The 12,673-nt window shown below is 40.3% G+C and overlaps 1 protein-coding gene across 2 annotated transcripts in view; it reads right to left on the reverse strand.

Moving 5' to 3' along the window:
• CHCHD3 (coiled-coil-helix-coiled-coil-helix domain containing 3) overlaps positions 1 to 12,673 on the reverse strand; it is a 257,774-nt gene that overhangs the window by 45,274 nt on the left and 199,827 nt on the right. For both annotated transcript variants that reach the window (XM_067534919.1, XM_067534918.1), the window contains exon 6: positions 7,720 to 7,790. In XM_067534919.1, the coding sequence (XP_067391020.1) occupies positions 7,720 to 7,790 (71 nt within the window). The remainder of the gene's footprint in view (positions 1 to 7,719; positions 7,791 to 12,673) is intronic.

Genomic DNA, 12,673 nt, shown 5'->3' on the forward strand with positions numbered 1-12,673 from the left:
GCACTGACAAATTCTGTGCTACCTTAGTAAGAAGAAGGGGCTAGTTACCTCAAATTTCTTTTTAGATTCCACTGACCTCTGCCAAGCAGGGCTCCCAAAGAAGTCAGTGGGAGTTCAGATCAGTGAAGGGCTGCAGAATCTGACCCACTGTTTCCAAATATTTTTCTGTTTTCAGTTATTCAAAGATACTATGTGGTATTTTGCAGGGATTCAGTAAACATTACATATTATTTTAAAAGTAATTTAACGCTTATGAAAGGTGAAAGCATGGAAGACAGGCTATTTATCCAGAAGATGTGTATAAGCACAAGCAACAGAGCAAGCTATTTTTTAGGTATTTAGATAAGCTTCCCATCTCTGGAGTCTACAAGTTCCTCAAAAAGATGACTGAATTCATTTTCATAAAATCCCTGTGAGGAAGGGGAGTATCATTAATTCCCATTTTATAGATAGGGACACTGAGGCACAGGATGATTAAGTGACTCATCCAAGATCACACTGGTGATAGAGCAGGGAACTGAACCCAGATTTCTTCTTACCCATCCAATGCTTCAACCACAAGCCCAACCTTCCTCTCTACACTGCTTTTTTAAAGTATAGAAAGTTAACACCATTGCTTTACGATTGGGCAACAATATTTCAAGGTCTGTTTTCCTCCTCGTTCGTTTAGACAAAGCACAAGTTGAACATAACTTCTTCCTAAACGTTTATTATAGTACTTTATTTAGGTCAACAAGTTAAGTAAAGATGATTTAAAAGAAATTGAGCATATGTCTCCTTCTTAATATACATACAAATGACATTAAGCAAGCTGTGCTCCTAAATTCTCCTTCCAGACAGAGATCTCAAAGTGCTTTACAAACATTAATACATTAAACTTCACAGCACACTAGTTGCCAATTGAAGGAGTACCTCATACTTATCCTCTGAAATGTCCACTGGTTCCTCCATCCAATTCTGGATCCAAGTGAAAACCCCAGTTCTAATCTTCAAGGCCCTGAAAAGGTTGATGCCTGGCTATCATATATATCATGCCTCCATCAGAACTGTGGAAGTTATCTAGGACCAGGTGAAACTATCAGATTCTACATGGAAAACATATTTAGAGGAAGGCTCTAAACTAGCAACTACAGTGAACTCACTGCAAGAAGAGATCAGAATAAGCCCACCAGTCTTACGATATTCTATCACAAGTAAGAGCCATCTCTTCACAGAGGCAATCGCCATAATTGCATGGCTCAAGAACATACAGGCAGCCTCACAGTGAGAGAAGAAAAGCAAACAAAATTCACCTACCATAAAGAACATAAAGAACAAACTGAGTGATACATAGAGTCCTCTATGGCTACATCTACACTACACACCACTGGCGATAGTGTGTAGTGTATGCGTAGCTACACACTGCAATGAAAAGCAATGGAACTTTTCCCTGCTGGAGTCTCTCTCTGAAGCAGGGGAAGGGTTTAGCTGCAGGAGGTTGGAGGAGCCTTTCCCTGCTGCTCCCCTGCTGCTGGAGTCTTTCCCTGCACTGAGGAAGGGGTCCAGCAATAGAGAGCTGACGGCGCCTTTCCCTGTTGCGGGGTGTTTCCCTCATGTGGGGCGAAGCTCCGCAATGGAGAGCTGCCAAAGCCTTTCCCAGCTGCCGCCACCCTGCCAAAGCCTTTCCTCTGAGCAGGGAAGGGCTACAGTAAAGGGAAGCTGCCAGAGCCTTTCCTCGCCACCTCCTCTGCCACTAGAGGCAGGAAAAGGCTCCAGCAGCAGGGAGGCAGAGGGACACTGCTAAAAAAGCAGCGTAGACAGGAAGGAACGGCTTCGGCAAGTAGAGAACGTGTAGGGAATGGACTCTCATACATACCCGTCCCCTTCAGGCATGTCTTTATTCTAGTTACCTGAGCAGTGCCTCATCAGTTTACAGTGCTATTTATACCTCTTCTGGGAGGCTATAGGGGTATGCACTCTATATGCTGCTGAAATAAGTATGCAGTCTAGACATATCTATGGCTAAAACTATTTGTGTTCCTCAATTTTATACTCGTGTCTAAATTTTGCAGTGTTTGGCACCATATAAACAAAGATAGAAAAACACTGTGTTACAAAGCAGGAGACCTAGAATTTGGCTCCCTGGGAGTTTTGGAGGACTGAAGTGACATGATCAGTTTCTGGGAAGAGACCTTAACATTGTTTTGTTCTGCAGCAACATCACCTGGACAGTCCAGAACAACAAGAACTGATCCCCAGAGGGCGCCTGGATTTCAGCACTTTGTCAGAGTTTGCATTTCCTGACGAAGTCCCCCAACAGCTATGGAAAAGTTCTCTCCAAAGCAGCAACAGCACCCAGCACAGTAGTTTTGTGGTGTGCGCAGATTTGGAACTGGTGAGGGGCAGTCAGCCATTTTGTAAAAATGCACTCATGAACAGCCATTAAAGCTGACATCTACCAAATGAAGTCAAAACCCACAGAGGTGAAGGTAATAACATTTATTTTAGGTAGAATTTGGCCTCTTCAATTATTTTATCCCTAACTGAATAATCAAGATGTTACTTGGCTCTAAAGACCATGGGGGAATCAAATGTCACCACTACATCTGCCAAATTTCCTGCAACCAGCCCTTCAAATTAAAGGAAAAACCCATACAGATGCAAAATTTAATTAGTCAGTAAAAGCCCAAATCCTCGCCCAAAGCCCAGCTCTTCCTGTAATATTGCATTCTTTTTTTCATGTGTAAACTTCTAATTATGAGGGAGACATCTTCATAATATAATAATTCTGGTTATAATGTAACTGTTGGTAACATAACTCCTACATTAGAAAAGGCAGCATGCTCTAGTAATGTTGTTTTAATATAATTTGTGTACTGCAGGAACTGACTGAACCTGATCATTCAGAATTTGATCAATGTGAATTAGTGTCTTAGAGAGATAAACTGATGATTTAGAATTTGATCAATGCGAATCAGGACCTTATAGAGATAAAACATTTATCATGTGCATTTGGAATATCACACTAATTCATGCAGCACTGAAGTAGATAATAAGCAGGCATCAATAAATAGTGCAGACAAAGTACAGAGGATGTCAGTTCTCTGACACAAGTCTATATAGGGTATTTAGTCTTCTCCTTTTAATGGGTGAATTATCCATAAAGCCCGCTGAAGCCACAAATGACATAATTTCAAGGTCTAAAGGGGGAAGGGAAAGAAAATGCAAGAAAAATAGGCAAGTATTTCAAACTCTTGAAATATATTTTAGTTTAGAAGTTGAAGCAGAATTCTAAGCTGTATGGATGAAACTTCCTAAAATTCTAGACATGTTTAAAATAATTAGCGGAGCAGCTTTGTAACAATGCTACAATTAGTGCTATTAATCTCACACTTTCAACTTGAAATCACACTGACATGCAGCACATTGGTTTACATATTTAACAGAATTATAAATTTAGCAGTTCAACCTTATTTAATTCTTCTTTTACAGCCAATTAAACAAGCTCTTTAAACATTATTGCTTGAAACTCTGTCCTCCTTCCTCACATTCAATTAAACTGACACAAGAAGCGGTTGGTGACACCAAAAGAGCATCATCTTTAGGTTTCACTAAATCATTCATAATTCATGTATCAAACCCCACACCAAAGAGTGTTAAAATAGAATCTGTTTAGTTTAACCCCTCAAGAGCATGAAAATTCACAGTTTTAAAAATAAACTTTTACAGGAAGGAAAATGTGAAACATGGAGAAATAAAATCCATTTGCATTCCAAGTGTCCCTCATTATTTTTTCTAATTATGAAACATATCTGAATTTATAAGTGTACGTCCAAATACTTTTTTTCTAGTCTCTTCTTTCTCTATAAAGTAATGAACCATATCTGGAACCACTAATCAGGCTGCTCCAACAAACTTTGGCATCTTAGATAAAAGCGGACTGGAATACAAACCTCCCCTGTTTTTCACTCTGCAAAAACAAGAACACCCTTGTATGTATTTGACCATCTGTACTTAGTATTAGCATGGGCTTCAAGGGGACTACTCACAAGCTTAAAATTAAGGATATAATTTCTGGTCAAGAGAGAGAGTCACCATGTCCTCTTACCCCCAATCCTGTGTCCCCCACATTCCCGGTGAAATGACCTAACCATCAGGCTATTGACTATTCTGGGATGGCTCATTCTCTTCAATTTTTTTGCTAAAATTTTCAAAAGGTCTTGGTTTCACCCCATAGAGGAACAGGAAATGTTTTAAAATTTCAAAAATTTCGCATAGCAAGGAAGACATTTCTCATCCAGGTTTATATTTAGGGTCTGTTGCCAAAGTGTATTTGAGCACAACTACCACAGATTGCTAGAAAGACACTAGTTTGCCAAGGTGCACTTGGGGATTTGGTCATCTATGGATGACTGAAAACTGACTTCAAAGTGTTTATAGTATAAAGAAGAAAAGGTAGGTGAGGATCTTGTACTGGATGAATTTACTTCACCCACCTTGTTTCCCTGAAACCAACACCACTGCATATAACAATGCAATATATAGTCTGAGGGTATGTCTGTAAGAACGAGACTGTCAACACTGGGTTAGACCAATGGTCCATCTAACCAGTATCCTGTCTTCCAACAGTGGCCAATGCCAGTTGCTTCAGAGGGAATGAATAGAAGAGATAATCATCAAGTGATCCATCCCGTCAGCCTTTCTCAGCCTCTGGCAAACAGCAATCCTTGCCTATCCTGGTTAATAGCCATTGATGATTCTATCCTCCAGGAATTTATCTAGTTCTTTTTTGAACCAGGTTATAGTCTTAGTCTTCACAACATCCTCTGACAAGGAATTCCATAGGTTGACTGTGTGTTGTGTGAAGAACTACTTCCTTTTGTTCATTTTAAACCTGCTGCCTATTAATTTCATTTGATGATCCCTAGTTTTTGTGTTATGAGAAGGAGTAAATAATACTTCATTTACTTTCTCCAACCACTCATGATTTTATGGACCGTTATCATATCCCCCCTTAATTGTCTCTTTTCCAAGCTGAAAAGCCTGAGTCATATTAATCTTTCCTAATACGGAAGCTTTTCCATACCGACCAGATCTACACGCAGTATTCAAGATGTGGGTGTTCCATGGATTTATAAAGAGGCAATATGATATTTTCTATTGTATTATCTATCCCTTTCCTAATGATTCCCAACATTCTGTTAGCCTTTTTTGACTGCCACTGCACATTAAGTGGATGTTTTCAGAGAACTATCCACAATGACTTCAAGATCTCCATCCTGAGTGGTAACAGCTAAGTTAGACTCCATCATTTTGTATATATAGTTGGGATGTTTTCCAACTGCATTACTCTGCATTTATCAGCATTGAATTTCATCTGACATTTTGTTGCCCAGTCACCCAGTTTTGTGAGATACCCTTGTAACTCTTTAGAGTCTGCTTTGAACTTAACTATCTTGAGCAGTTTTGTATCATTTGTAAGTTTTGCCACCTCACTGCTTATTCCTTTTCCCACATCATTTATGAGTATGTTGAACAGTACTGGTCCCAGTACAGACCCCTGGGGGACAGCACTATTTAACTATTTCCATTCTGAAAACTGACCGTTTATCCTGACCCTTTGTTTCCTATCTTTTAACCAGTTACTGATCCAGGAGAGGACCTTTCCTCAGCTCACAACAGCTTACTTTTCTTAAGAGCCTTTGGTGAGGGACCTTCTCAAAGGCTTTCTGAAAATCTAAGCACACTGTAGCCAAGGAATCACCCTTGTCCACATGCTTGTTGACCCCATCAAAGAATTCTAGTAGATTGATGAGGCATGATCTCCCTTTACAAAAACGATGTTGATTCTTCACCAACAAACTGTATTCATCTATGTGTCCGATAATTCTGTTCTTTACTGAATTTACAGAATTTACAGTATTAGAATGCTAAACTTTACTGTTTAATTGTGGTGTAGACGTTCAATCTTGGGCTATACCCAAGCTCTGGGACCTTTGCATCTCGCAGGGTCCTAAAGCCTGGGCTCTAGCCCAGGCCTGAATGTCTACACCGCAATTAAACAGTCCCTCAGCCTGAGTAAGCTGGCACAGATGAGCTGCAGGTTTTTAACTGTGGTGTAGATGTACCCTAAGGGTCTACTGGAAGGCAGACTAATCCACAAATCCAAAACATAACCATCAGTTAGCCTGTTATGCTTCCTTACTTGCACATGCAGGCCAAACTTTCCTGAAATTATTTTCCTCCAAGGGCTGTTCATGTCTCCGTTTACAATCAGGAGAAGGAAGCCTCAAAAAGTCTGAAGGCTTCACAATTCCATACTCTATATCCTCTTTGCACAACTATTTTTGTGGCTAAAGGGGGACTGAATGTAACACTTTTCACAGCTAGTTGTTAAAATTCCCAGATTATTTTACGTTATTTGATGTTAGGTACTACCTAGAACCATGCCGTTTAGGCCGGGCCTGTACACACATGGAAGAGTCAGGCAGTACTTGATTGATTTTGGAAACCATTGTGTGCTGGGACAGGTCAGGAGTCCCAACTCTGTAAATGAAGTCACTGGATATAAGTCACAATAGCTACTGCCATCTTCCCTTTTTTCATGTCTAATAATGTTTTTAATTAAAGAAAGGAGAGCATGGTGCTAATTAGATGTTGCAAATTCAAAAAAGTTAATAAAAATTAATTATCCCACTAGTTGGAAAGGGAGAGAGGGAACAAGTGAATGAACAATGACACAAACCATCTTCTCACCCCTAACTGTAGTCCCTCCAGATCAAGGTTGAAGCACAATGCTCATTCTGTTTTTCAATCAATACTTGTTCACTGGTCAGAAATGTTCAGTTCATATGGCTGCAAGCCTGCTACCTTTAACCAGCACTAAATTAACATAGCATTAAACTGAAACCAGATTCCCAAATAATATGGAAGTGAATACACAATGAAATGGCAAACAGCTCTAACCACTGAAATATGTAGTAGTTATTTTACATTAAGGGGTTTTTAAGACTTTTATCATTTTATTAAGCTACTATAAACAGATGTGGTCTGGGGGTGAGGTATCATAACTTTACGTAAGCTTCCACACCATCACCCAAATAATGGCCACAATTCCATATTTTTTTATACAGTATCTATTGGTAGATGGGGAGAGTAAAGGACTGTAAAAGGTTGTTGTAATACTCATACAAAAATGATGAATGGCATCTTCTGCTTAATGGAAGAATTGGCAGAAACTGAAAGTCCGAAGCTAAGGGTCAGTGTCTCTTTGGTCCATCAAATACTGCATCTTCATTTAACCATCCTCAGGTCTAATAATAAATCAACCTGACCTTCACTATTAAAAGCAAAGTTAAATCACTGATTGAAATACCTTTTATATTATACAAGAATGGAATGAATACTACTGAAATGCAAGGTTGGCACCCAAGTTCTATTATTACATTAACAAAGATGCAAGTTTAAGAAGTATATTTTTTCAAACAATTTCTTATACAGAATCAGGTATAAATAGATTAATATTTTACTAACTGTGCTTTCAATTCTATGCAATCATGGTACATAATACAATATGAGCTGGCTACCAACTTTCATCAAAATTCTTTAATTTCAATAACTAGTCCTGCAAAAATATATATTTCAATTGGCACCTTCCAAGCCTGCTTTAATATGAACAAAGCTTTATCAGATTAACATACTCAAAAATAATGGGGGAGGAAGGGGGAAAGGAAGTCTTACCTGAATCTAGCTTCCACTTCTTTGACAGCTTGTTGGTATTGCTCCGTGGTTACTTTGTAGAACTGTGCACTCTGAAAAGAGGTGGGGAAAGTGAAAACTTAATGACCTAACAAATATTTATATAGCAGTGAAAACATACCTGACTGTGTACAGAATGTAAAAAGAACCCAGGTCCCTGTACTGAGCATCTTAAAGTATAATTCTGACAAACAAAAGATGGGATTACCATTAAAGTACAAGATGAAGTAGAAACATTATCGGTGAGCAGTTCACTGCCGAGCTACAATGGAAAGTTTTCCTTTTTAGAGGAAATATTCCATATAGAAAAATGTTTCCATTCTGACTCGGGATGACAAGTCGAAATCTCAAAAATTTTCACAAACCAAAAATCCAAAAGAATTTAATTTGGGTCAAAAGGTTTCATTTCAGTTTTGACTTTACTATAGCTTAAATTTCTAAACAAAAGCCTCTTTTCAAGTCGTAGAACTGGAATTTTTCATTTAGAAAATGTTGAAACAAAAGGTATTGCCAATTTAGAAACTTCCTCAATTTTTTTAAGTTAAAAAATTAGTAGAAACTCACCATTCCCCCCAAAAAATTGCAGTTTCAACAAATCTGCATTTTTTGATACAAAAACTTTTAGTCAAAAAATTCAGAATCAGTGCTAGTTCTTTGTACAGTAGGGCATCTGCATGAAATATCGGTTTTAAGGAAGAATTAGGAGGAGGAGGAGGACTGGAACACAGAAATCAAGAGGTAGCCATCATTGGGGGATTCAAAGTTTTTGCATGATTGGATAATCCACAAATGGAATCCTTATTTTTGAGTATGTATGTATTTACACTTGTGTACATTTAGACAGAGACCCCACATACCTTGTGGGCGGTGATATTCATGTCATAAATTGCAAAGATGTGTTATAAGTTAATCATTCAGTTGGCTCTTTGCTCATAAGTTCATCTCTTTCGAACTTATATTCCAAACATCTGATTAGTTTCCAACAGCTGGTATTTTATCTTTTTAAATCAATCAGTCTGCCTTTGCTGATCCCAAGATATTAGAACGACAAGGTGGGTGAGGTAATATCTTTTATCAGACCAGCTCTTCAGGTCAGAAGAAGAGCTCTGCGCAGCTCAAAAGCTTATCCCTTTCACCAACACAAATTGGTCCAATGAAAAAGATATTACCTCACCCACCACCTTGTCTCTCTAATATCCTGGGACCAACATAGCTACAACTCTGCAAATAACATATTATATTTTAACCATAAGAGACCATTAGAGATAAGAGAGACCATTTAAAAGACCATTTAAGAGACCGTGTTAAGATAACATATTTAATATTTAAACAACATATTTTTAAGAGACCATTCAAGGTGAAGAAGGGTTAGTGAGTGAGATTATTGTAAAAAGTCATAAATCCAGTGTCTTTATTAAGACCATGTTTTAAGTGTCTAACAAAGTTATGAATTTAAGTTTATAGGCTTGTCTTTTGAAGGTGTTGTGCAGGTTTCCATCGAGAATGAGGACTGAGAGGTCAGATAGGGAGTGATCACTTTGTTTAAAAAAAAGTATTTGCCCACAGGTGATATGGGGAGGATGCTGATTTGTAAATTCTTCGGGATGTGTGGTCCCTATCTGTATTCCACTGTGGATTGTGCATGCCCACCATGCACCTGGAGCCAGAGAATTTGAAAGATCGACACTCTCCAGTTCCTTCTCTACCATGAATCTGATAGGAACTGTAGCAGAGAGGAAGGAATTTGGATAGTGGAATACAGATAGGGATCACGCAGCTCAGAGAACCTCCAGGTCCAGGTCAACAACCTCTGCTTCTTCTGATGTTTCCTATTGTATTCCACTGTGGGTGATTAACCTGCAGTGCTTAAGCAGGAGGAGAGCATGAGGATTTAGATGGTAGAGCTGAGCAGAGGACTGCCATCCTAATGGAGTCATCAGCAGAGGAGTCCTGCACCAGGGCATAATGTCTTGCAAAACATACGAACAAAACTCCATGTGGCCACTTTAGAGATGTCAAGGAGGGGTACCTTCTCAAGTGATGCCATAGTTGTGGTGTGTGCTCTGGTGGAATGAACTCTAACTGGGAGGGAGGAAGGGGGGAGATTTGATAGCTGATAGAGTAGAAAGCAGACAGAGATCCATCTGAAGATTCTCTGCCTTTTATCCCCTAAGACGGAGGCACAAGGTAAATTAGAGTGCATGTGCAGACCAACAGACACTACTTTCAAATTATTCAGCTCTGGGCACATGTGTAACCCACTGTGGAATACAATAGGGATGATCACTCAAAGAAGGCATTTTTGTCTTTTATCATTTGTCTGCGTGAGATAATTTTAGAGCGTAATGATTATCTTGTTTTACCAAATAGTTGTTATTGGGGCATTTAGTGCACCGGATGAGGGGCACCACATATTGTGATGGGCATGAATCTTGAGAAAGGTGTGTTTTGGGGTCTATTGATAATTGTAGCAGCAGAGATATGTCTACAGGTTTTGCATCTGTTATTGCAGGATCTGGTGCAGTGACTTAGTGAGGTTGGGGAATTTTTTGAAAGCCAGAAGAGTGGGGTTAAGGAAAGATTTTTTCAGGATGGGGTCCCCATCGAGTATGGGTTGTATCTGTTTAATGATACCCCATTTAATGTTCAAGTGTGAGGTTGTACGTGACAACTCTACATGTGCGGTTGGAGGCTTTTCCCCTCTCTATATTGAATCAGGGTCTCTTGAGGTATTTGGGTGATCTATTTCATGATGTGAATCACTTCCCTGGTGTAGTGCGCTTGTTTGCTGAAGGCAGCTATAAGTGTGTTATGGTGTGTATCCTGAGCTTTCTCTCCACAGCATATTCTGTGATATCCGAGTGCCTGGCTGTAGATAACAGATTTCTTGGCATGGTTACTGGATCCGTGGATTTCTTGCATATAGTTGTCAGTAAGGTTCCATTGTTGAAGCTGATTGTTGTGTCCAGGAAGTCTATGATGGTGCAGGAGTGTTCTAGAGAGAGCATGATAGATGGATAGTAATTGTTGAAGTTGTGGTGGAAAACTATGAGGGAGTTTAGGTTGTCTGTCCAGAACATGAAGATATAATCAATGTATTTCAGGTGTATCAATGGTTTTGTGGTGCATTTGTCCAGAAATTCTTCCTCAAGGTGGCCCATGAAAAGGTTGGCATATGGGGAGGTATACTAGTATTCATGATCGTTCAGACAAAGCTTTTGTTGTTGAATGTAAGGCCTTGTCTACACTAGAGTTTTGTTCACAAAAGTCAGCTTTTGTTGACAAAAAGTGGAGGTATAGGCACTACAATGCTCCTTCCACTGACAACACTGTCCTGCTTTGCTGACAAAATAAAACCACCTTGACAAATGGTATAGAGCTTTTTGCGGCAAAATCTGATCGACAAAGTGTCAGTACTGACACTGTGCTTGGTTATGTTGGTATAAATGGCCTCCAGGAGATGTCCCCCAAAATGCTCTTCCTGACTGCTCTGGTCTTTGAACTCTGCTGCCCTCCTGCCAGGTACACGGGCATTCACCCCTCTCTCTTTAAAGGCCCAGGAATTTTCAAAATTTCATTTCCTGTTTGCTTGGCACATCGCATCTTCCCAGCTGACCATGGCAGCTCTGCACAGCAAATGCTACCCTGCTTGGAGTGCACCTGAATTGTTAGATCTGCTGGCTCTGTGGGGAGAGGAGGTTATGCAGTTCCAGCTCTTCTCCAGACATAGGAACTTCAATATTTACAGTCAGATTTCTCGTGGCATGTTGAATAACGGCTACGAATGGGACATGCATCAGTGCTGTGAGAAGATAAAGGAGTTGAGGCAGAGGTATCAGAAGGCAAGTGAATCAAACTGTCATTCTGGTGCTGTGCAGAAGATCTGCGGCTCCACCACCAAGAACACTTTGTGGGGCTGGAGACATCAGGCAGCGGAATCGACCCCGTGGATGAAAAGGTGGACCAGGAGGTCAAGTTGGAGGATGACATGGGACAGGCGACAGGCTCGTCCGGCACTGTGGGGAGCCAGGACCTCTTCTTGACCTAGGAGGCTTCGAGCCAGTCCCAGCACGCATGATGCAGAAAAGGGGAGCCCTGGTAAATGATCATTTTGAGTTGATACTACTCCGTCACATGAGGCAGAGCTATCCTTTGCTTTGTTATATGCTAGAAATGGGTTAAAGGATAGAAATGTACAAGACTAGTTGTGTTTGTGTATGCTTCACATTCCCCTGTGCAGCTACAGGGTGGGGCAGAACAGTATGTTAATGCACAAGATTTAACAGGAGTCCTCCAGAGAGTTCTCTAGGAAACTTTCCTAGGGGTACTTGCCAATTCTCTGCTGAAGGTTCCTTGGCAAAGTTGTTTTGCTCCTTTGCCTGTTGTGGGAAACTTTCCCATGCCAATCGGCAATCACTTGTGCAGGGAACAAAGCAGTACAAAGGCAAACAGCGTAGGGACCCAGCAGGAGATGCACACTTGCTTATCCTGAGGAGTGAGATATCAGCTTGAATGACCCCCGCTGTGAAAAATGGCAGAATTTACAATGTTGTCCCTAGTTGCTTGCAGGGATCCCCTTAGAAAACCACCAAGCGACACCTCCCCCAGGCCGATCTCACCATGTTTAGAGCATTCGCCGCACTGCGTGCCTGCCAAGCAACAGCAAGAAAGAGATATTTTACTATAATGATCTGATGCTGTGAATGCACTAACCATCATGCTTCTGTTTATTGTTTCTTGTGCTTCTGCAGATGTGGCCTTCAGGGGAATCCCCTACACACCGGTGGAGTGCCTCTGCCAGATAGAGAAGCAACCGCGGAGAAGCAAGGAGGACACGTTTCAAGAGATCCTCCAATACTCAGATGCCAATAAACAAGAACACAGGGCATGGAGAGAGACTGTAAACGAAAATTCCAAAATAGATAGGATGAAGAAG

Source organism: Emydura macquarii, unplaced genomic scaffold, assembly GCF_026122565.2.
Source record: "Emydura macquarii macquarii isolate MOO-44397 ecotype Brisbane River unplaced genomic scaffold, CSIRO-AGI_Emac_v2 contig_3470, whole genome shotgun sequence".
In the NCBI taxonomy this organism is placed as follows: Eukaryota; Metazoa; Chordata; order Testudines; family Chelidae; genus Emydura; species Emydura macquarii.